The sequence below is a fragment of the Electrona antarctica genome (assembly GCF_951216825.1).
Source record: "Electrona antarctica genome assembly, chromosome: 9".
Lineage (NCBI taxonomy): Eukaryota > Metazoa > Chordata > Actinopteri > Myctophiformes > Myctophidae > Electrona > Electrona antarctica.
Window position 1 is genome coordinate 32,447,966 of NC_136790.1, and position 23,053 is coordinate 32,471,018.

Genomic DNA, 23,053 nt, shown 5'->3' on the forward strand with positions numbered 1-23,053 from the left:
TATCTGGTATAATTTACCATCAATTAACCATTTAATCTGGGGGCAATTTGGGCATTTATTTATTGTAAAACATAGATGTTTCTTAAAAACAAAATAGGAGATGTACAAGCTCGCAACACGTTTGAATTAATATATTTTTTAAAAGCAATGTTTTTTTTAATGACCGGACGTGCCTACATTCCTTTGTAGCATTCCTTTGTCAAAATAACAAGAACACAACACTTTGATGGTAAGACTTTTACTCTGACTGGAAACTCTTTTACAGTATATTGTTGACTTTATAGATTTAGGTTTAGGTTTGGGTTTGTTTAGGCTTTCCTGCGTGACCCGGTGACGTGGACAGTTAAGGTCATCGCTGCTGGTTCTGACGTATTCTACTAATCTCAGATTACTTCTGGTCAGCATCTACTTACAGAATGATGTCACGTCTTCTGTGTCAATATACTGTACCAGAAAAGTGTTTCCAACCTTCTGTCAACCGTCTTCTCTGACACACTTAATGCAGTGGTTCTCAAAAACCCCCATGGGTCCTCGAGGGGGTTCAAGGGGGTCCTCAGCCAAATTAGTTGTAATGCTTGCTACAGTATGCATCCAATCTCTAAAATGGATTATGCATTATAAGCATACTTATAATAACACTTATATAACACTATATTATTGTTCTTATATGCAATCATAACAGATTATGAATCCTCTTATAATGACTCATAAAATCAAGTATTATAATACTTCATAAATACTGGTCACTCACTGACCTTTTCTTTCTCGCGAGACATGGCCAAACCATTTCCAGGGGTCCCCAGGCCAAAATGTTGAGAACCCCTGCCCTAGGGTAGGTACCCTCACAAAAAACATGCAGTCATCCTGATCTCTAAACTGCCTCCCCTTGGGCGCCTGATGGAGCAGAAAGGAACTGGTTGGAATAACGTGTTCTTCCAACGCAAGAGCGCAAGGGCAAATGAGCTAAATGAGTTCTTCATGCGGTTTGAGACTGATACTGTCAGAGAATTCTGGGATGTATTAAATGCTCTACCATATAATGATGTCGGGATAACAATAGACCCAGGTTCTGTAACTAAGGTGTTTAAATCTATGCAGACCAACAAGGCAACAGGTCTGGATGTGTGCTTTTTTATTAAAAACATGTGCAGAGGAATTAACTCCTGCATGGCAGCGTCTATTTCAGCTATCCTTGGACACCTATACTGTGCCAGAAATCTGGAAAAAATCTATTATAGTTCCAGTCCCAAAGAAGCCCTGTCCACAAGAGAACAATGACTATCGGCCAGTAGCATTAACCTCCAATGTGGTCAAATCCCTGGAGAGAATCCTAACTGAGGAGCTCCGAAAGGAAACGGAGCGATCACTAGATCCACATAAATTTGCTTATGCACGGAATCGGGGAACTAGTGATGCGATTTCCACACTAACACACCGTGTATTGAAGCACTTAGAGGGAGCAAAAACATATGCAAGACTTCTCTTTGTTGATTTTAGCTCAGCCTTTAATACAATCCATCCAGACATTCTTCTTCGTAAGTTATCTGAGATGAAGGTGAATCCAGTTCTGATGGTATTTCTCCTTTCTATCTAACAAGCCACAACAGGTGAGATTTAATTTGGCGCTCTCTGATAGGGCAGTTAGCAGTACAGGGGCCCCCCAGGGGACAGTTAGTTCCTCCCTTGTGTGTACCCTATACACAAACGACTGTGTCAGCTCACAGTCCAATCAGTGTGTAGTCAAGTTGGTTTGGAAACCTAACTGTAAAATACAAATCTGAGATCCTAAGATTAGCCAAAATGGCAGGAAAGATCATGGGTATGTCTACACCTCCGATCACCCCCCAGGTCATCTTTGAGCAGGCCACCATTGGACAGGTTAAGAAAATTGTGTCTGACCCCTCCCATGTACTATACCCTGAATATCGGCTAATGCCATCAGGTAGGAGGTACGAGGTCCATGCGTGCAAATATAATAGGTACAAGCATTCCTTTGTCCCTCTGTCAATCACACTCCTTAACAGAGTCCTTGTAGTACAGCGGTTTTCCAAAAAATTGTGCACTTTTTCAAAAAAGCATGAAACTTTTACCATAGTTAGATGATACCATGAGGTGTATTTTCAGATGTGGAGTCAAGTCTGATTTGACCTCTGAGGCCCGGGAGAGGTCAAATTCTAAATGGCTGCTTAGCTCCAATATATAAAGGAATCGTTCAGTTTGTGATAAAAGCATGAAATCTGGTACACATATAGCCAAGGGCATCCCAAACATAATTGGATGTGGAGGCATCCTGAATTTTCAACATGGCACCCATGGCAGCCATTTTTCAAAATGCCACCATTGACATCCTATAAGGCAATATTTTCTAAATTTCCTTATGCTTTAAGTAGCATGTGACATATCAAACTAGGGGGTTTTCATGATGCTAAATCCATTCCAAGCATTAGTTTGGGCTAATTGGCCAAATTGGGCTAAATTTGGCCATAGCAACTTGCCCAAATGTGCTGACATCAGCACAGTTGGGCAAGTTGCTATTGCCAAATTTAGCCCAATGAGTGTTTTTATGCAAAACTAATGCTTGGAATAGATTCAGCATCATGAAAACCCCCTAGTTTGATATGTCACATGCTACTTAAAGCATAAGGAAATTTAGAAAATATTGCCTTATAATAGGATGTCAATGGTGGCATTTTGAAAAATGGCTGCCATGGGTGCCATGTTGAAAATTCAGGATGCCTCCACATCCAATTATGTTTGGGATGCCCTTGGCTATATGTGTACCAGATTTCATGCTTTTATCACAAACTGAACGATTCCTTTATATATTGGAGCTAAGCAGCTGGACTATTGCAGAGGGCAGACAGGGTAGGGGTCAAAGGTTATGAGGTGATGTTCTTCTTTTGCACTAGGTATGTTGGTGTGTGGTTTTTTAATGTTGTACGGGTCACTGTGTGCCTTTGTTGTCTTGTATTGTGTATTGTTTTGTATTGTACTGTATTGTATTGTATCTGTATGCTGCAGGGCGGGTCCTTGGGGTCCAAGACAAATTTATCCCTTGGGAGACAAAATAAAGAAACCTTGAACCTTTCCCACACGCTACATTCAACCGTGTAATCTCCCCCCTGTCAGGTGAAAAGAAGTGGCTTGGACTCCTCATGCATAGAAGGAAGCATGAGGTCAGTCCGTTGCTCTCCCCAGGTTGGCAGAGGAAGTGTAGCGCCCGGGATTACATTAGATAATTGACACTGGGTGTCAATTATTAACAGTTTCGGGGCCCATGACATAGATGTCCGTCATGGTACGTAGTACGGTAATGTGCCCGAGACGGAGATTGATTCATCTCCGTCAAGTTAGTGATATCAAAACCGGTCGCATCGCTCTACAGCCTAGGAGCGCTTGTTGCGCAATCCTTGTGTTGCACAACAGTGAAACGTCATCGAAAATGTTCCCTGCCTGTTTAGCCGACGACAACTAAAATCTTAAAAGGTTAATAACTCGCGATCTAAATCATCCCGTCCAATTCTAAGAAAATAATATGTGTTTGACGGGCCCCCGCTGTCCAGTTGCTAGTCTCGTTAGATTTTATCTTACCTCCTGTTGTTGTCGATCGCATCGATAGTGTTGTGGCTATTGTTAGCTGCTACACACACATTCACAACAACATCCGGTCCGTCGGTAAAAGTGCTCCGGGCGCTATAAACGATGGGCACATTTTATTAATGGATTAAATAACCCGGGCCCTTAAAACCTCTTAAACCCCAGGGGGGTAAAATCCGCAACACAAGTTGGAACCGGAGACCAATTGGGATCTTTTGTTTTTGTCTTGAGAGATTACTGTCAGGCAGAAACCTTGTATTCATCTGTATTCATACCGGTATTTAATCTTTTTTATTTTTCATAAATCAATGCCATGTTTTATACCTCATTATATGATTTTTGCAACATTTTGAAAGATTTTTTAATTACCAAAATATGGACTCCAGGTTGAAAGTGGTTAAGTCTGTCTGTGGGTCAAATATTTAATGAACTCCTTCACACTGCCGATCCGATGTGTCGGTTTCAAAGTGTCGGGGGCTTAAGTTCGTCTGAGTACCCACTCTCTCAAGTCCTTGGCGATGTGCTCGCCGAATTTGAAGTCGGTCAGTCCCATATGTCAGTGGTTCTCAAACTTTTCAGACGCGACCCACCAAAATATTCATATTTGAACTGGGGACCCTCACCCTGACAATCATTTGGAACTGTAGAAGTCGAGCCATTTCATTTAGTTTCACTCGGTTTGTTCCACAGATACATTTTCAAATTGTTTTCCCTCTTTCTTTAATATTTGACAAATGGCCAATGTTTGACCATTCTTTATAGTACTATATAGTTGATCACTTTTAACATTGTAATGGTCAAGTATATGTGCAGATACTAATATGCAGTGTTGGTTTGTTTACTACACAGTTTGAGAACCACTGCCATATATGCCATATATGGGCATAGTGGTCGGATCTGTGTCTCTGAACAACTGGATATCCATATATGCCTATTTATGGACGTATTGGGTTAGTTTATGGTTATGTCTGAGTGATGTGGCCGTGGTGCGCCACGCTCCAATCATAACTACATTGGATCCATTTGGAATTTGGAACACGTGTTCTTTGTTTCCATTTCCTGAAAAGTGTTCTGGACATACAAGGTTTCCACTGTGGACAGCGACATTATGTAACAACATGGCCTTGAGCCACTCTAACTACTGTATAGCTGGTCAGCAGTAAATGTGTGGCACAAAAAAGGCCATACATAATATTTTCCATAGGATTTCTGCTGACTGCTTGCCAGCTCATAGTCAAATCCAGATGTCTCCATACGGGAACAGCACATTACTGTTTATAATGAAACGTTGATCAAATGAAACGCAGAATTCCCTTTCTGCTGCCTAAAATACTAGAGTTTCCATAAATGTCATTAATCATTCTTGCCCAACTCCCAGTTTACAATTTCCCCCACTTTTTCATACACAATTACCTAGTCACACTTCCTGTTTACTGATGCCTGATTTATATTGTAAATTTATAAAATACCTTTAATGTAACTTGAGCCTAATGTCAACTTTTATCACATCTCTCAGTCTCATCTTCATCTTTACATGTGTGTACTTGAGTCTGTATGTATAGATCTGTGTGTGGTTCTGTATCTATAACCACTTGTTTTACGCTTGTTTCATACGCATCTCTCGCCTTGTAATGATTTCTTTGTTTGTTTTGCTTGCTTGCATGTATTGCTTTGTTTTGTTTGTTTCTGAACTTGTACAGCACTTTGGTCGACTATGGTTGTTTTTGAATGTGCTATGTTTTGATTTGATCTGCCGTAATTAGCTAAGACCATGTTGTGGATGCAATGTATTCTAAGCTTGTAGATCTGCCATTTTTACTGTATCAGCCTGTCGTAATATGGTGCATAAATGAAGCATTAATCCTCCCTCAACAGAGACAGAAATCAGAGGTTGCAGCCCAGGCAGTGCGCAGAATGAACCCCCAGATGAACATAGAGGCTCATCAGAACCGCCTGGACCCAGAAAGTGAACAGGTCTATGGGCACCACTTCTTCATGGGTCTGGATGGCGTGGTGGCAGCTCTGGATAACATAGAAGCCAGTGAGTACCTAGCCTGGAACTCACCTATGCTTTTTATGGCATAGGCAGCTCCCCTAACAGGGGACAGAAATCACAGTGACACATGGGGGCAGACACAGTACAGTGACACATGGAACAGCACACAAGCCTTCAGTGACATAACTGCACTCACAGAACCCTAACACTAAAGGTGCCTGCACACTGCTGCGTTTTTCGGATTTTTAGCAGCGTTTTTCCGCCGGTTTTCCAAAAAACGTCCAGTCTGCAAGGACCTTAACTTTAAACCCCAACACTAATGGATGAGAGCACAGGCTGGCTGCAAAATAACTAACCGCTCATAAAGACGCAATGGAAAAGAAGTCACAGCACACGTGTGAAAATACATTCCATTCAACTTTCAGCTGCAGTTTTCCTCCCATTGCGGAGGAAGAAGGCTTCGATGTTTACTATGATCTCTTGCTCTTGAACTACTCTTTCTGTTGTGTGTAAGAGATAATAGAGATTCTCAAAACAGTTGTCCTCAAAACCCTGCCGCCTCCAGTCGCTGTGATTAGCCGTGAGACGCATAGAGATAGCACTCTATGCATGCGATGCAATAGACTGCTCACCCAGTGCCACTCGCTCTCCCAGCGTCTCGCTCGGGAGTGCCTCACCAGCCTCACAAACAGGATGTTGAATGAACCGAAACGTAACAGGCTTCTCAAAAGAACATTTTTGGGATGGTAGATCTGTGTGCAATGTATGTAAACATTTAACTGGTGCATTCTTTCTAACCCTATGTTCTGTGAGTGCAGGCTCCTTTTCTGCAGCTACACAGTATTTAAAGGTTACGTCCCTGGGTGGGCTTGAACCACCATCCTCTCAGTTAACAGCCTAGCGTGCTAACCAATTGCGCCACAGAGACTCAAAGATCCTAATTTTTAAAAGGGGGGGGAAAAATCTAGTTTGCTACTGTGACAGTGACTAATCACGTTCAACCCAGAATTAGCTCAAACAGGGGGTTAAATTCATTCTCTTTTTATGCCACAAAAATGTGGAATGTCTGGTAAGGACCAACAGACGTAAAGGATGTGTAAAGGATGTCTCCTTCAAAATTGGAAACTGGCCCCAATGAAAAGTCAAACAGTACAGTACTCATGACTTAAATGTTGATGTCCTGAACAGGGGTGTACCTGGACGGCCGATGCGTCCAGCACCAGAAGCCGATGTTGGAGGGAGGGACCCTTGGGGCCAAGGGCCACACCCTGGTGGTGGTGCCCCACTTGACCGAGTCCTATGGACCTGGCAAGTCCAATTCTGATGATGCAATCCCTCTGTGTACGCTTAAGAACTTCCCTCATCGCATTGAGCACACCCTGCAGGTCAGACATGGGATGGCACTGTAAATATATATGCCTACATTCACTCACTCACTCACTCACTCACTCACTTACTTGTGTATCCTTATGTACTTGTAAGTATAAAGGTTTGCAGTGTACTGTACTCTACTGGACGCAGTGTAATGGATGCTTCTATCCAGATTGCCAAGAAGGAATTATTCACATACAGTGGTGTCATGTTTTTTTTTTTCTGGTACCACAGAACGTCACACGCACGCACGTGCACACGCATGCACGTGCGCATCGCAGCATGCACACAGAACAGCTGCATAGCCTAAGCCTATTGTTAAACAGTGTATGAGAGTTTTAGACACACAAACACAAAAGTAGACTTAAAATAGTCAGACAAATATCTTTACTGCACACTAGCGAAACTAAAAAGTTTGCTTTGGACGAATGAATCTGTTGATGGAGGAGGAGGCATTCTTCTTGTGTGCAGAACACCTCACAGCAGTAGTAGCCTACTGGAGCCATAGCCTACTGCTGTAATTGTGCATGCTTACCGTAAGCTATGAGCACTCAGGTATAAACAGTTAAAGCTGTTGTTATGCAAAGTAGTAGCCATTTGAATTCGGCACGGTACTTGACACGGTGTGAAAATAGAGGGGGGGGGGGCAGTAAACCTAGACCACTGGGTACTTGGTGCGTCTTGGAAAGTCTGGTGACGCGAGGTTGGTGCGTCTTCTCTTGAATCTAGGGGAACGCGTTCTAGCGTGCATGCGCGTGCATGCACGTGCATGCGCGTGCACGTAAAATAATTACTGGTACAACGGTGTGGTACTGTGTTCTATGAGTATGACACCACTGTTCACATATCACATGGTTTTATGTGATCTGTTTTTTTCCAGACTAACGTCAAACTTTTCATATTTCTAGTGGGCCAGAGACCGGTTTGAGTGGCTCTTTAAGCAAGCTCCAGAAAGTGTGAATCTGTACTTGAGGTAAGCTGTATTTGATAACATTAAAATCCTCTGTGAAATGTTTTCCTTCGTGCTGTGCCACACTCACACAAGGGAGACTTTGCTTGATACTTCCTTATGCCTTCCTCGCACACACAGCATTCCTCTTTCCCTGCAAAACGTAATGAAGTGGTTAAGCTCATTCTTCTGTTACGCAAATAGTCAAACTTGCAGTCGGCTTTTTAGCTGTAAATTTGAGGTAAAATGTCCCACAAGACCACCTGTCTCTCTAGGAGGTTACACTCACTACAGTGTCATCCAGAACAGTTCTGTCTCTGTCTCTCTCTCTCGCTCCACCCCCTCTCTCGATGGGGAGGCATTGAGCAGAGGCTCTCTCTCTCTCTCTCATATGGTAATGCATCATACAGCCAGAGAGCGTTGGTGGTATAGTGGTGAGCATAGCTGCCTTCCAAGCAGTTGACCCGGGTTCGATTCCCGGCCAACGCATATACTATTATAGTACCTTAGACAGTTAGCCCTGCTATAAATAAAGTGAAGAACCTTTTAACATTTCAGTCAAATACAGTAGGTTAAAAATTAAGTTGACACAAACTTAATTATATTTCAATAAACACAACTTAACATGCCAGCAATGTTTCACAGTGAAGTGTAGATAGTTCAGAAATCCACTGTATGTATTCATGTCTCTCTTTCTCTCTCGCTCTGCCTCTCTCTCCTACTCCTACTGTGAAAGTGTCAGTCATCTAATTAGCTAAATTCTTTGCTATGTTCAATATGCATTGACTAGGCATGCCAAATTGACAGACAGATTTAGCTTCTGTTCTCTTTATTGATTTGGATGATTGTTGTTGCTACAAACATCCCTGGTTAACATGATGTGTCCCAGTATGTGTCATTTATAAACCCATGTAATGAAACGATTGTGCTTTGCATAAACTTTTAATATCTAGACACCCCAGTGAGGTTTAAAAAGACAAGAAAACGATAACTACAGAGCAATGACCTGATTATAATGGAACTAGATGTTGGTGGCATTCGAGTTGTTTCCAAGCCCTACACGTATGAGTGTGAAATGAAATGAAATGAAATGAAATCTATATTTACCCAGGGTATCTGGGCTAAGCTCAAGAACTTGTTTCCAGCCAGGCCCTGCTCATAGAACACATTTCATCGTAGTGGTTGATGCCTTGTTCAAGGGCATTTCAGCGGTGGTAATTTTAACGTGTCGGACGGCTGGTTCGAACTGGGAACCTTCCGGTATCTAGACCGCGCCGCTATCCGTTCGGCCACCGCTGCCACAGTGTGCTATTGTATCCTCAGTGTTTTTGGGAGTGAAGTGAACTAATGGATTTGGACACTCAGTCAAACTAACATTCAGTATTTAAGTCCGACGTCATTTTGTAGTGCTATGTTATGTCCGGGTCCAAGTGGCACCAGCTCCCGTCCGCTTCTCATTGTAAATAGAATATCTAGTGTCCATGACAAAGAAAATATATAATGTGGAGACAATAAAGACTATTATTATCATTATTATTGAAGGTGGTAACAGTCCATTTGCTCAGTACAATATTTCGGGGGCATATTTAGAATGTGTGCAGGCTTGAGTATGTTGAATCTAGTTTGCAATTAATGAGGATTTAGTTGACACAATGAAATAAAATGGCGATAGTATTCCGTGTGGGGCAGATGGCCTGTCACAGCCAGATTTGGGAGAGTAGCTTTGTTGTTGCGAGGAAAGCGGTAAAATTAGACTTTCGTGGTTGTTTTCGTCTCAGATTTAGTCTGACAGAGCGTCAAAGTATAACTCTATGGGGACACAAAAGCGACACAAAAGTAGGACCCAGAAGTATCTCTGGAGGGGGCGCTCACGTCATGGCTAAAATACTGAATTGAGCCCAAGTCCTACACTTTAAAAGTCTCAGTGTTATTGTAACTCTGGGAGTATCATTGTACCATCAGTGTCATTGTAACCAAATTGACCCTTATGCCTGCCCAACCCAACACCCCACAGGCAGGCCCACACCCCTCACTCACATTGAGCTCAAGCGCTACACTGTAAAAGTCTCAGTGTCATTGTACCCTCAGTGTCATTGTAACCAAATTGACTCTTATGGCATCATTGTCGTCCATTTTAGCTGTAAACTCGAGGTAAAATTACCCACAAGACTTATTAGTGTCATTAGGAGGTTATACTCAGCGCTAAAGTGTCCTCCAAAACATATCTCTCTCTCTCTCTCTCTCTCTCTCTCTCTCTCTCTCTCTATCGACAATTAAAATCCCTTCAGTATGATTAAACACGTCAATTTCGTCTCAGTGTTTTAATCATCCTAGGCTTCCTAGCTAGAGTTTTATTTCTCGACAATGATTGACCGGAGTGACCGCCAACTCATTTCGTATGATTTGTAAAAGAGCCCGCCACACACTATCACTGTTAACTGTTAACACAATGCGTAAAATTATCAAGTGTTCTACATAGCCTATTGCCAACCCAGTGAAGAAATCAACTTTTGCTTTTATATGACATATCTAAAACTGTCCACAGTCCTAGCATTTTTTTTATGTAAGAAGCAGTAACCTATATTTATTTATATCTAATCTAGGCTAGCGTTGCCTTTTCCACATAGCAGAAATTGTAAACAGTGTCATACAAACGTAGGCCCTATGTACTTTTATTAAAACCACCTACAATGTAGATAGGTCTACCGTCTACTATACCATAATAAATCCATGAATTACGCTGACGTGCCGTTTTCCAAACGCCCGCAGCGGAGCAGGTATTTAACTTGACATCGTCACACCGCCGTCCGAAAGCAACGCGGACGCAACACACCCAGTGGAGCCCCAACGTAAGGCAAGCGTTGGTGGTATAGTGGTGAGCATAGCTGCCTTCCAAGCAGTTGACCCGGGTTCGATTCCCGGCCAATGCAATAAATTTAGTAGAATCTTAAAAATGTAGCCCTGCTAAAATGAAGAACTGTATAACAGTGGAATTAGACTCAGTCAAACTAGCCTGGGCACCATTTCATTTAGGGTATATGATCCTGTCGGGAGCGGATGATATCGTTACGTCATGTTGTAGTATTGTTTTGTAGTCGACAGGCAGGAACAACGGGGCAGCAACTTCCTTTTCCCTCAAACCGATTTTTCTCAATAAAAGCTACAGGCTACGAGAGCTTTTATTGAGAAAAATCAGAGACCAGGCTTTCCTCCGAGGTGGTGGAAAGCCTGGTGAGGCGAGGTTACAGTCAAACTAGCATTGAACGAAGCTCTATGCTGTAAAAGTCTCAGTGTTATTGTAACTCTGAGGGTGTCATTGTTAACCTGACTCCGCCTGTAAACTTGAGCGTAAAAACAAGACCTGCCTCATTATACATTATTTATACTCGCTAATATGTCCTCCAGAACAGCTATCTCTCTCTCTCCACCTCTCTCTCTGTCTCTTTCTCTCCCCCTTGATCGGGAGGCTCTCTATCTCATTATCATATGGAAATGTAAAACATCACTGTAAGCGTTGGTGGTATAGTGGTGAGCATAGCTGCCTTCCAAGCAGTTGACCGGGGTTTCGATCCCGGCCAACGCAAGTTCCTCTTTAGGAGTCCCTTAAACATGCTGTACATAAATGCGATGTTCCAAGCCCTACATTTTTAAATCAGTGTCATTGTACCCTCAGTGATATTGTAAACAAACTTGTTCACTCTCAATTAAACTAACATCGAGAGTTTTACTGTGTACCAGCGTCTGTGATTTTACCTTCGGAGCCCAGCTAATCCAACCCTGTTTTGAGAAGACAGACGGTGGCTTGTAAACACTTTTGTTGTCATGTTGAGATTTAATGTAATCCCCCTACATTGTACAAAGGTCAAACTGCTTACTTGTGAGTTTCTGTTTTCATGGAAAAAACCATGGAAAAGGGGAGTGATTTTGTTCCAACTCGTCACTATAGTACTATGGTACTACCTGAGAGTGAGAATGTGTTGGTAGCAGTTTCTGTTTATCTACACCAGCGGTACCCTAGGGGTACGCGACGCATAGCCAGGGGGTACCCGACATTTTTTAACATTAAAATTATGTTTATCTACGTGGTCATTTCTGCCAAGTTGCGCAATAAAAGTATTTTTTTGTGTTGTTCATTGTGTTTCTCCCATGTTTGCTTTGGGCCAATAGCTGACATGATTACTAAAACTACAACATCAGTAAACCTGTCGTGACCCCAAACAGTAACAGCAGGACGCATGCTGCAGAAACAACAAAAAGACTCAGGACACTTGAAAGGTTTCTGCGGCCGCTTCAGATGAGGGGGTACCTGGAAAAATGTCTACCCCAAAAGGGGTACCTGGTCCAAAAAAGTTTGGGAACCACTGATCTACACTACAGAGTGCTAATGCTAGTGCTGTTGTGTTGTTTAGGAGCTCTGCAGGGTTTTTGGAGCGGACACTGAGCCTTGGAGAGGCTGAAGCCCTGGAGATCCTGGAAGGGGTGTGGAGCAGCCTGAAGAGTCGTCCAGCCCGCTGGGAGGACTGCGTGGCATGGGCCCGCTGCCAGTGGGAGGCCGTCTACAACAATGACATCACACAGCTGTTGCACTGTTTCCCTCCACGACAGGTACCTTCACACTGACGAAAAAGATATTTCAATTGTATTATTATTATTTAGTACTAAATCACATGTGATTTAGTGTGTCTGAAGACACTTTACATATACTGTAGAGCAGAGACCTGACATTGTCCCACCCTGAGCAAGCATTTATGGTGATAGGGGTGACGAGAAACTCCCCCTACCTGGAAGAAACACCAGGCAAGGGTGGGTAGCCATCTGCCTTAAACGTGTTGAGGGGGGGGGGGGGGCACTGAGAAAAGGAGAGTAAATCTCTATGGGAAAAATGAATGGGCGATTCTTCAGTGGAACCAGAGAACCACGCCCACTCCTATGCCCTATTAGCTCACTCACACAGATCAGGGAACACTGGTTGGAATCTCCACTAGGACATGAAAGTTTCGGTTTGCAGCTTTAACCAATCTATGAGAAACACCAATGGAAACCAATGTTTTGTCAGTATCATCACCGCTTTAAAGTCTTTTTTATTAAATAATATATAACACGCCACAATATCATCATATTCAGGTTTAAATCACTCTGAGAACTTAATCTGTAATGGTGTTGGTTCCCATTTCAAAATGTGTGTTCATTGTGTTGTGTATATTAGTTTTCATAAGCTGGTGAGGCACGCAGACATGGTGATGTCACATGTTGTATGATGTCACACCTGAGGGGACCAGGGAGGAAGGATTACTGACAACCCAAACAGACCCCCGCTAACCCCGGTCCCAGGCCAGCGACTGGGCCTGTCTAGCCTGATAATATCCCTGCTAGATGAGGGCTAATAGACATTCCTCTGACTGAAACCCATTCCATTCATATCCTGTTTAAAGCATCACTGTTTTAGTAAGGTTTGGATGAGTGAAATTAACTAGATTTGCTTCACCTCGGTCTACTTTAGAATAGATTTCTAATTATGTATGAGCGATGGCATAACAAACATGCCATAGCAAGTATAGCATTACTATCTGAACATATTTTTAACAAAGTACAACAGCGTCTCACCAAAATCGATTTTGCCAGCTGTTGGTGGTATAGTGGTGAGCATAGCTGCCTTCCAAGCAGACCAGGGTTTGGTTCCCAGAATCCCAGCCATTGCAAAATATGTATTAGTAGGCTACCTTAAACATGTAGCCAACATGTAATCAACATGTAATCAAGAACTGTGTTACATTGCAATATTACATTATAGTAGGTTAAAAAACATATTTGTGTTGTTTCCAACCCTACACTGTAAATTCCTCAGTGTTATTGTGACGATGTGTGTGCTATTGCATCCTCAGTGTAATTGTAAGTAACCATCTACACAAGCTTGGCTATTTTTGCTATTTTTGAAATAAAATAGAAAGTTTTAGCCTATGATGACATGCCCAACCCCTGAACAGTGCTGGGTAAAATGCAGAGAAATAATTTCCCTCAGGTGATCAGTAAATACCCTTTATTATGTTCATGGGACACGAGTCATGCCAACGTCATGGTACATGTACATCTCTATTACATACATTCCTAAATGACACCGTCGTTCCATTACAGCTGTCAACCAAAGTCAAATCGTTAACAAACATATCTTGCAGTTCCACTTTTTAAGTTCCTGCTTTTTGCTCTTGCGTAGTTCTCTTTCTGATGGAATGTGGGTCAAGTCAGTTACCGTTTCGTTGTTGTCCACATTAGTGGAACCACTTTTGACCACAAAAGCAGCCTAGGGAAGTACGATAAATATCACAAATTCTAATACATCACCATGTTGCAATGACCAGATTGACCACGAGTGTTGGGTTTGACAGATAAGTAACTTTAATGCACTGGTTTTCAAAGTGGGGTACAGGAGCCCCCAGCAGTGCTTGAGTGGATTCCAGGGGGTCCCCACCAAAATGAGGAACAGTTTTAAGTTTATTTTTAGGATATTCGAAAATAGTGCATCTAAAAGCTGCATTGTGAGCCGTTACTGTATCTGCTATTGTTTTTTCAAATATTGCACAAACTCTCAGATGGGGATCTGTGGCCAAATTCATATCAGATTTGGGGTCCTTGACATGAACATTTTTGAGAACAACTGCTTTAATGGCTGGTGGCTTCGATTGAGACAATGTGCTTGAACATGACGACCCATGTTAATCGAGGTAATTGATAAACTGCATGTCCATCCATCCATCCATCCATCTTCAACCGCTTATCCGTAGTCGGGTCGCGGGGGCAACAGCTCCACCAGAGTGCTCCAGACTTCCCTCTCCAGAGCAACATTAGTGACTTCCTCCTGGGGGATTCCGAGACGTTCCAAGGCCAGTGAGTCGATGTATTTCCTCCAACTGCGCCTTGGTCTGCCCCGGGGTCTCCTCCCAGTGGGACGTGCGTCGAGGACCTCTCTAGGGAGGCGCCCCAGAGGCATCCTAACCAGATGCCCGAACCACCTCAGCTGACTCCTTTCCAGGCGAAGGAGCAGCGGTTCTACTCCGAGTCTCTCTCGTGTGACTGAACTTCTCACCCTATCTCTAAGGGAGATGCCAGCCACCCGTCGAAGAAAACTAATTTGGCCGATTGTATTCGCGACCTTATTCCATAGGTGAGAGTAGGAACGAAGATTGCTCGGTAGACAGAGAGCTTTGCCTTCTGGCTCAACTCTCTTTTCGTCACAACAGTGTGGTACAGCGACTGCATGTGATCTTATAAATTCATCCATGAATGGTGGTCCCCAGCTGATGACCCTACAGCAAAAACGTTCAGGCTTAGGCGTGGCTCAGGGAACGCCCCTGCCATGCATAGTCCGCCATGGCACTGTTGGAGGTGCGACAAAGAAAGCAGGAAGACCATCCTTCTGTATGAAATAATGCAAAATATGCTGGCTTTACTGTGATACTATGTATATAAGATCACGTAAGACATCTGGTCATGAAATGCTATGAATGTAACAGAAGAAGGAGATAAGTAACTGCAAATCCTAATGCATAATTGCTTAGTGCACTGACAGGCTGTCTGGAAATCAGAAGATCAACAGTGTCCTTGAGCAAGACACTTAACCCTTATCAGCTACCCCTGGCCTGATCGCTCATTATAACCATCTGAGCAGCCATCAGCTGAATGTCCCCCGCAGGATTAATAAGGTCTACAAAAACATTTTCATTTCGATAGTATCATTTCAAGCCCATCTTTAGCCATTCACAATGAGCACTGATGTCTATTTCTGCCATTCAGATAGTGATTTATTATCCGTCGTCTTCCTTACAACGTGCCAGGGTCACTCAGCCTAACAAGACAACAGAAGTGCTTCTTTGTTGTTGGAAGGGTTAGCCTTTTGATGCCACAGAAGGCCCCCCTGCTGGGAAGACAACGTTAACAGACAGACAGACGCACTCAGCACTGCTGTGAAGACAGCGTTAACAGAGACAGAGACAGACGTGCTCAGCAAGCAGCCTCTCTAGTCCAGCATATGGACCAGTTGGTCACATCAAAGCTCTGGGGTGCTTTTGTTCCTTGTCTTTATCAGGCCTACAAACTGTGTGGAGAACACACACCTGATAACAATATTAGTCTGTCTGACCCATGGGAATGCCGTAGATATGCTAGGGAAGGTATGCGTTATGGGGATATTAAGTGTTAACTCATGGAATTCAAACATTATGCCCCCTTGCTTATGCAAGACCACTGCTAATATCATTTTTAAGAAAAAGAAAAAAGAATATCCACACAAGAACTTTGTGTGGATAGTATCTTCTGGCTGTTTAAAGGTATAGTGTAAGTGATAATTCTAAACTAAACTTTTTTTGTTCTATATTCTGATAGTAATCATTGCTGTAGACTAGTGTAGAGTGTTTGCTCTCCAGCTCCTTAATAAACAGAAAATAAAATGTCAGGTTGCCAGTTTCAACCAAATAGTAGTGATAACCCATATCAACTTCAATTCTAGAGTGTAAAAATAAACATTTTGTCTGCTAATTGTTTTGTCATCACTTTCACTTGTTTGGCCTATTCTGTAAATTAATGCATGAGTTCACTCTCCTGATTATCAGCGTGACAGTGAGCTTGTTGATAGATGCGTGCGTGCGTGCGTGTGTGTGTGTGTTGTTTTGAGATGCATCTTGTAATTGTTGTCAGCGGTTGATAAGGTGCATTCTTTCCTCTCTGCTTCTCCTCAGCTGACAAGCTCTGGTCTGCCATTCTGGTCTGGAACCAAGAGATGTCCTCACCCACTGACCTTTGACCCTGGCAATGTGAGTTTTACACAACCTTTTGTTCTATCAGATAATTCAGTGTGCCCCGTGTGGAGCCTACCTGGTGAGGCCCTTGAAACAGTCAACGGGAACAGCTGACATGGAGGTCTGGTTCACATTCTGTCGTCGTCTCAACCTGTTAGTCAGTGGTGGGCAGTAACTAATTGTCTTTACTTGAGTACTGTGCTTAATTCCATTTTTTGAGTATCTGTACTTTTCTTGAGTATTTGTGTTTTTCTGAGCTTATGAGTTATGACTTTCACTCTAAATTTATTGTACTTTTGACTCCACTGCATTTCTAGAGAGGGGCCCCCGGGACCCAAACGTACAAAAATACAGAAATGCAAGTATATTTAAAAGCAAGTACTCCAGTAACTGTAACAGTAAGTACACATTTTGCTGAGCAACTATAACTTTTAGTTGAGGATTATTTGTCCAGGAGTATCTATAATTTGTACTCTGGTTGAGTACTCTGTCCACCACTGCTGTTAGTTTATATTCATTAGGCTGGCTGCTGTATATTGGACTGTGGACAAGCTGTGACTTACTTAGCCAACAAGCAAAGTAAGTGAGAAAATAAACCGACGCATTCATCAGCTTTACCCACCATCGCACCATCGCACTACTACTAAGTACCCAACTATAGGTTTGTACAAATTCACGCATAGATTCAAAGCAGAGCTTTTTACGACGTGGCTTTGCAGTGTCTCTGTGTCTGTTTGTCTGAGTGACTCCAGAGCTAATCTTGCAAAAGTAGGCGGATTTGAACCAGGGACAGCTTCAAGAAAGACTATATCCTTATTTATGTGGTATGTTGTTCATACAAAGCACTAACTATAACTATAACTGTAGTTGTTCAACATTGTCTTTGTTATAGTTGTGGTGTGGATTGTGCCATCCGCAATGAGTGAATTTAACCATTCTTTTAAATAGTTAGAGTGCTGGGCGTGAATGGCACTTTACTCAGTGATCCTCTGGGGCACTCTTACAGCAGAGATACTGACATGATAATAAACATAAGTAATGGTCCATTCACACCCAGCACTCTAACTATAACTATAACTGTAACTGAACCAGCTCAGTGGCTTTCTGGTTAGAGGGTCCACCCTAAGTGTGGTAGATTAGGGTTTGATTCCCTGGCAGGATCATATCAATCACTGTCTTAAAACATGCTGCCAGACTATAACAAAGAAAATGATCAGTTATAGTGCTTTGTGTGAACGGCTCTTTAGACATTATAAATAATGAAACTGTTTGAATGAATGTGAAGACTTGATTGATTGATTGATTGATTGAAGAATTTATTAACAGTTTGCAGAATTACAGTACATTTCAAGCACAAACTCAATACAAAGGCTGTTAACTGTGAGTGGACGACCCAATTAAGCATTACACTTGTTTCCAACAGGGTCCACCATGTTCAAATCATCAAAACATTTAGAGACGTACAAATAGACACTTCTATAGACAGAACAGGAATTCATCAAAAAAGAATTCATCAAAAAAAAGACACACACTTCACATTCAACAACTGACCATCCTTCCCCTGGCACCATATAGAGAGGGTATATAAATGCATAAAGTGATCAGAAAATCTAGTGGCAAAGTGAGATTAACGTTGTTAAACATTGTTTAATAATGCAATCAGATAGGACTTATGTTTGCATTTATGGGCTGTCAAGGCCAGAAAGTAGTTTTTTGCCACTCAGTAGGTGTTTCCGCATAACTTCCAGGTATGATGATGATGTCACACGCATACCCTCTGTAAGCCATACGCATAATGTACGAAACTCAACATCCCCTGTCACAGTGCAGAGTGCAGACCATAGGCAGAATGACAAACACAAAACAGGAAGTCATCCCTCCATGTCTGTGACGTGTTGGTTCCATATGTGTTGGTTGTGGTCTCCACATAAGCATCATCAGGTTAGGTTCCCCAGAAAGGTATATGGCTGTGAAGTTCATGTGAACATGGAAGAAGTTGTATATTAGGACCTATCTATGGCAGTGTACAAATTACAGGTCCATTTGGTTCCATTTGTACACTCCCAGAGTTACAGATGAATAAGTGTCCATTTGGTACTCCCGGTGGCATACTCTCTACTTTCTACCAAAAAATATCTTCAACAATCATCTTTTTAATGAGAGATAATACAAATTGGCTCAGCACAGCAGCTATATTGGAAAGAAATTGGGCCCCTTCCTTAAATTCAGGTCTTACGAATGATACTAAAGGTGCTGTAGTTCCATTATGTGTTGTTCTCAAACCTTTTAAATTTCAATGTGTACAAATGAAACCAAAGTGTACACTCAGAGTTACACACCCGTAAGGGGCCATTTGCACCCCCTTAAGTAACCATTAGGCTACCTGGACCCCACTTTGAGACCCACTGGTGTAGCAGAGTGTTTCCAGTGAGACCCACTGGTGTAGCAGAGTGTTTCCAGTGAGACCCACTGGTGTAGCAGAGTGTTTCCAGTGAGACCCACTGGTGTAGCAGAGTGTTTCCAGTGAGCCAACATGAGACCCACTGGTGTAGCAGAGTGTTTCCAGTGAGCCAACATGAGACCCACTGGTGTAGCAGAGTGTTTCCAGTGAGACCCACTGGTGTAGCAGAGTGTTTCCAGTGAGCCAAGATGCACAATATCAGCACCCTGACTCTGTTTGACCAGAATGGAACAGAGCCTAATTTAGTATAAATGGTAAGTCCTATGAACGAAAATGGAAACAAGACCACAAGGACTTTTTTTGTTGCTATCCCTTTTGGACTAAATGTTTGACTGTAGTCTGTTGCTGGTTTTTATATATTTCTGTCTAATAAACTATTAAATCAATCAATCAAAATGAAGTATGGAAGAGGCCCAATTTCTTTCCAATGTGGCTGCTGTGCATAGAGCCTATTGGGTTCATGGAGAGTGTCACGAACATTTGCATAATAGGGACTTCTACCAGAGCTCATCATCTTGCCTGTTTACACTTCTCTTTACTTCCTCCCCATTTCCATCTCTCCTCTCTTGTATTTTCCTCCTTTCCCCCCCTGTCCTGTCTGAGTCACCTACAGTATCCTCATGCCTGTCACAGACAATGCTGAAGGAACAAAGAGCAGGAACCATGAATGTAGTTCTCTACAGGCTACGTGCAGCACAGCAGCTTCAAACACCATTCACAGCCTTTTGACAGCCCTTTAACTGACATAAATCTACAGTCACCCTGTGAATCTGACAAGCGACATGTTACTGTGAATCTGACATGATGCTCTGACGCCTGCTCTGACACTTTCAAAGGACAAGAGAGTAACTTTTGGCTTAGTTTCTATACATTGAACCAACTAAATTGTAGATGATTTTTTATTTTTAAAAGTATAAAATAGGGCTTAAGTAGTTAACATGCCCTGATGAAGACCGTATAGGTCGAAACATGTCGGCTCAATAAAGTTTTCCTCCTTTTAACATTAAGTGTGCCCGGATCTCCTCTTTGTTCTATATCGATGTGTTATCCCGATTGATCCCAGGAGCACCTTTTTACTATTTTTACATTTTTATACCTGCACACCTCCTGAGCTAACCTGACTCCGCCAGATGGGGCAGCAGAGAGTACACTGCTGCCCCATCTGGCGGAGTCAGGTTACTCCTGAGCATCTGGTTGCTTCCTTGCCTCTTCCTAGTTAACGTGCAAATTGCTAAATGTTAACTTGAGGTAATGCAGTTATTCCACATGCACACAATTAACACGTCTTATGTTAAAACTTTCAACATCTGTTTGTGTTAATATTATTTAGGAGGTAATGACCATGATTTAATTTTTTGTTTCTGTTTGTTATTGTGGAGTGAATACAGCAATTATTTATTTCAAATTAGACATTGGCTGTTGATGCATTTTGAAGTTGTGTTGCCATTTGTTTGTAGACTACCCATATGGATTATGTGACGGCAGCAGCAAACCTATATGGTCAAATATACGGGATCATGGGGGGGACCAGGGACCATGTGGCCATCAGAGCAGTCCTCGAGAATGTCTGCGTTCCTCGTTTCACTCCAACGTCCTCTGTGAAGATCCATGTAACGGACGAGGAGATGGAGGATGAGAAGAAGAAAGGAAGTGAAGATGCTGGTGAGTAATAGAACTAGAGCTGCAACCATTTTTAAATAATATCAACATAATAGATTTTTTTAAATTATTGACTACATTGAGGGAGTTCCTTCCTTTCTTTTCAAGGCTAAATACAGACGATGGTAGCCAGTCCTCTCGACAACTAATTGACTAAATCAAATAGTTTATTAACCACTTAAGCCTCGTTTTGTACAATGATGTCACCCAAAAAAAAAAAAAAAAATACCAATCAACGTGTTGCCAGATTGTATATCTCGTTATTTCGATTAGTGGAATTGTTTTTTGATTAACTTGATTCGTTTGATTAACTGTTGCACCCCTAAATGGAATGGTAACCATGTCATTGCTTTTGACATTCTTGCTGTCTGCCTGTGTGTGTCTTCCTTTGACTGTCTCTCTGACCCCCAGGAAAGGCCCGTCTAGATCAGCTGAAAGAACAGTTGTCCTCTTTCCCTGTGGACAGCTTAGCCATGCAGACACACCCCATCGACTTTGAGAAGGTAAAGCTCTTCTGCACACTGCACTACTGGCCACACATACACAGTGGTGACAGCTAGGCCTTTGCATGTATCCATGGGCTCATCTGTGGGTGTCCCCAAAATGTTTCTTTCATCTTTTGGTCCCCAGTGACCCAAATCTATGCGGATCCCGTCCGAACGGACTTAATGAAACAACTTATGTTCTTGAAAGCCACATGGGGAGAGAATCTTAAAAAGTGCACTGGTGAACAATGACCATTAGTGGACTTAAGATAGACACTGAGGAGCCCTGTATGTTGTTGGTATGTCCTTGCTCTGTCAAGCCAGACAACTCTTCTACCATCTTTGGATGCTACAGACACAGTCCACTGTTTGTCATTCCTGTTCTCTAAATGTTTTTTTATCCAAACTATTCCTCTAATTTGACTTATAGTAGTATTTATTAATGCAACTGCAAATTGGTAAAAGAAGTGGAGGAAGGCAGGACATCTTCACATTTTAGTGTGAACCATCATTATCTTGGTGGCGGTAGACCCAAAATGACACTTGTGTGTGTGTGTGTGTGTGTGTGTGTGTGTGTGTGTGTGTGTGTGTGTGTGTGTGTGTGTGTGTGCGTGTGTGCGTGTGTGCGCGTGTGCGCGTGTGCGCGTGTGTGCGTGCGTGCGTGTGTGCGCACGCGCGCGTGCATAGTAAAAGTATATAATAGTTTTTCTTGCTGATATATTTTAGATTAAAAAAAAGATTCACATTGATGTTCCTAGAAGACCTATATGTTTGTTACTAGTAAAGAATTTGCATTGGCCGGGAATCGAGAGAGAGAGAGGTCGGGTGAAGCCGACAGATGAGTTTGAAAAGTTTTATTCAGATCTCAACGTGGAAACCACAAAGAAAAAAAGCATAAAATACACACATCAAATAACGCATAAATCAATAATCCATACACAAACAATTATCAAAATGACAGCATAGAACATAATACGATACACTTTTCCACAAACATTAGAAAACTACATAAGTCCAATAATAACACCACTAACAGTGCAAGACTGAAGGACACATGGGCTTACATTTAAACACACGTTTAGAGTGAGAGTCAAAGCACTGCACACAGATGAGGTGAAACCAGAGCTGTACTTTCTAACTACCTGTCCACTTTACCAATACATCAGAGACAGACACATACAAATAATGCCAATAAAGCTCTTTGGAACAGAATAGAACAAAAGCAGATGAGAAGACAGAATGACAGAATCCTACTTGCTATTTTCTACACACTGTAGTGTAGGCGGAGACATTTGAAAACATGATGTGTTCCAACTTCCAACAGGCTGTCTCCAGAGCATGTCCTTGACTCCTTGGAAGCCTTGGGCCCACATTGACACATAATCTTGAAAATAAAGATGATTATTATCCACTTATAACCCTATATACTTAGTTGACCGGTGTCCCCCAGGGCTCTATACTAGGTCTGCTAGTATTTCCCTCTATACCAAATCCCCCTTCCCCCCTTGATTGTCCTTGTGTCTTTTGGTACACTGTCCTCGGCTACGTCAACCCAGGGGCCTTTGAAGTGGCACACTCGGAGCCCTGAAGGCATCATGTCCCTCCATATAACACCTCCATTGTCTGTACAGGCACACTCTCATGCCCTCCCCCCTTTCATCTATTTTGCACCCTCTCTTTGGACATTAAATCAAGTTAAGCACTTTCAACCTGGTGTCCCTATAATGGGCATGACATCATAGGCAA

The 23,053-nt window shown here is 42.4% G+C and overlaps 1 protein-coding gene across 1 annotated transcript in view; it reads left to right on the forward strand.

Annotated features, from left to right (window-relative positions):
• The window catches only part of uba7 (ubiquitin-like modifier activating enzyme 7), a gene marked incomplete at its 5' end in the record, with an annotated part of 89,162 nt that overhangs the window by 18,134 nt on the left and 47,975 nt on the right, over positions 1-23,053 (forward strand). Inside the window, 7 exons of the mRNA XM_079510647.1 lie at positions 5,473-5,638; positions 6,782-6,978; positions 7,873-7,937; positions 12,323-12,518; positions 16,643-16,717; positions 20,621-20,825; positions 21,234-21,325. Coding sequence (XP_079366773.1) covers positions 5,473-5,638; positions 6,782-6,978; positions 7,873-7,937; positions 12,323-12,518; positions 16,643-16,717; positions 20,621-20,825; positions 21,234-21,325 — 996 coding nt within the window. The remainder of the gene's footprint in view (positions 1-5,472; positions 5,639-6,781; positions 6,979-7,872; positions 7,938-12,322; positions 12,519-16,642; positions 16,718-20,620; positions 20,826-21,233; positions 21,326-23,053) is intronic.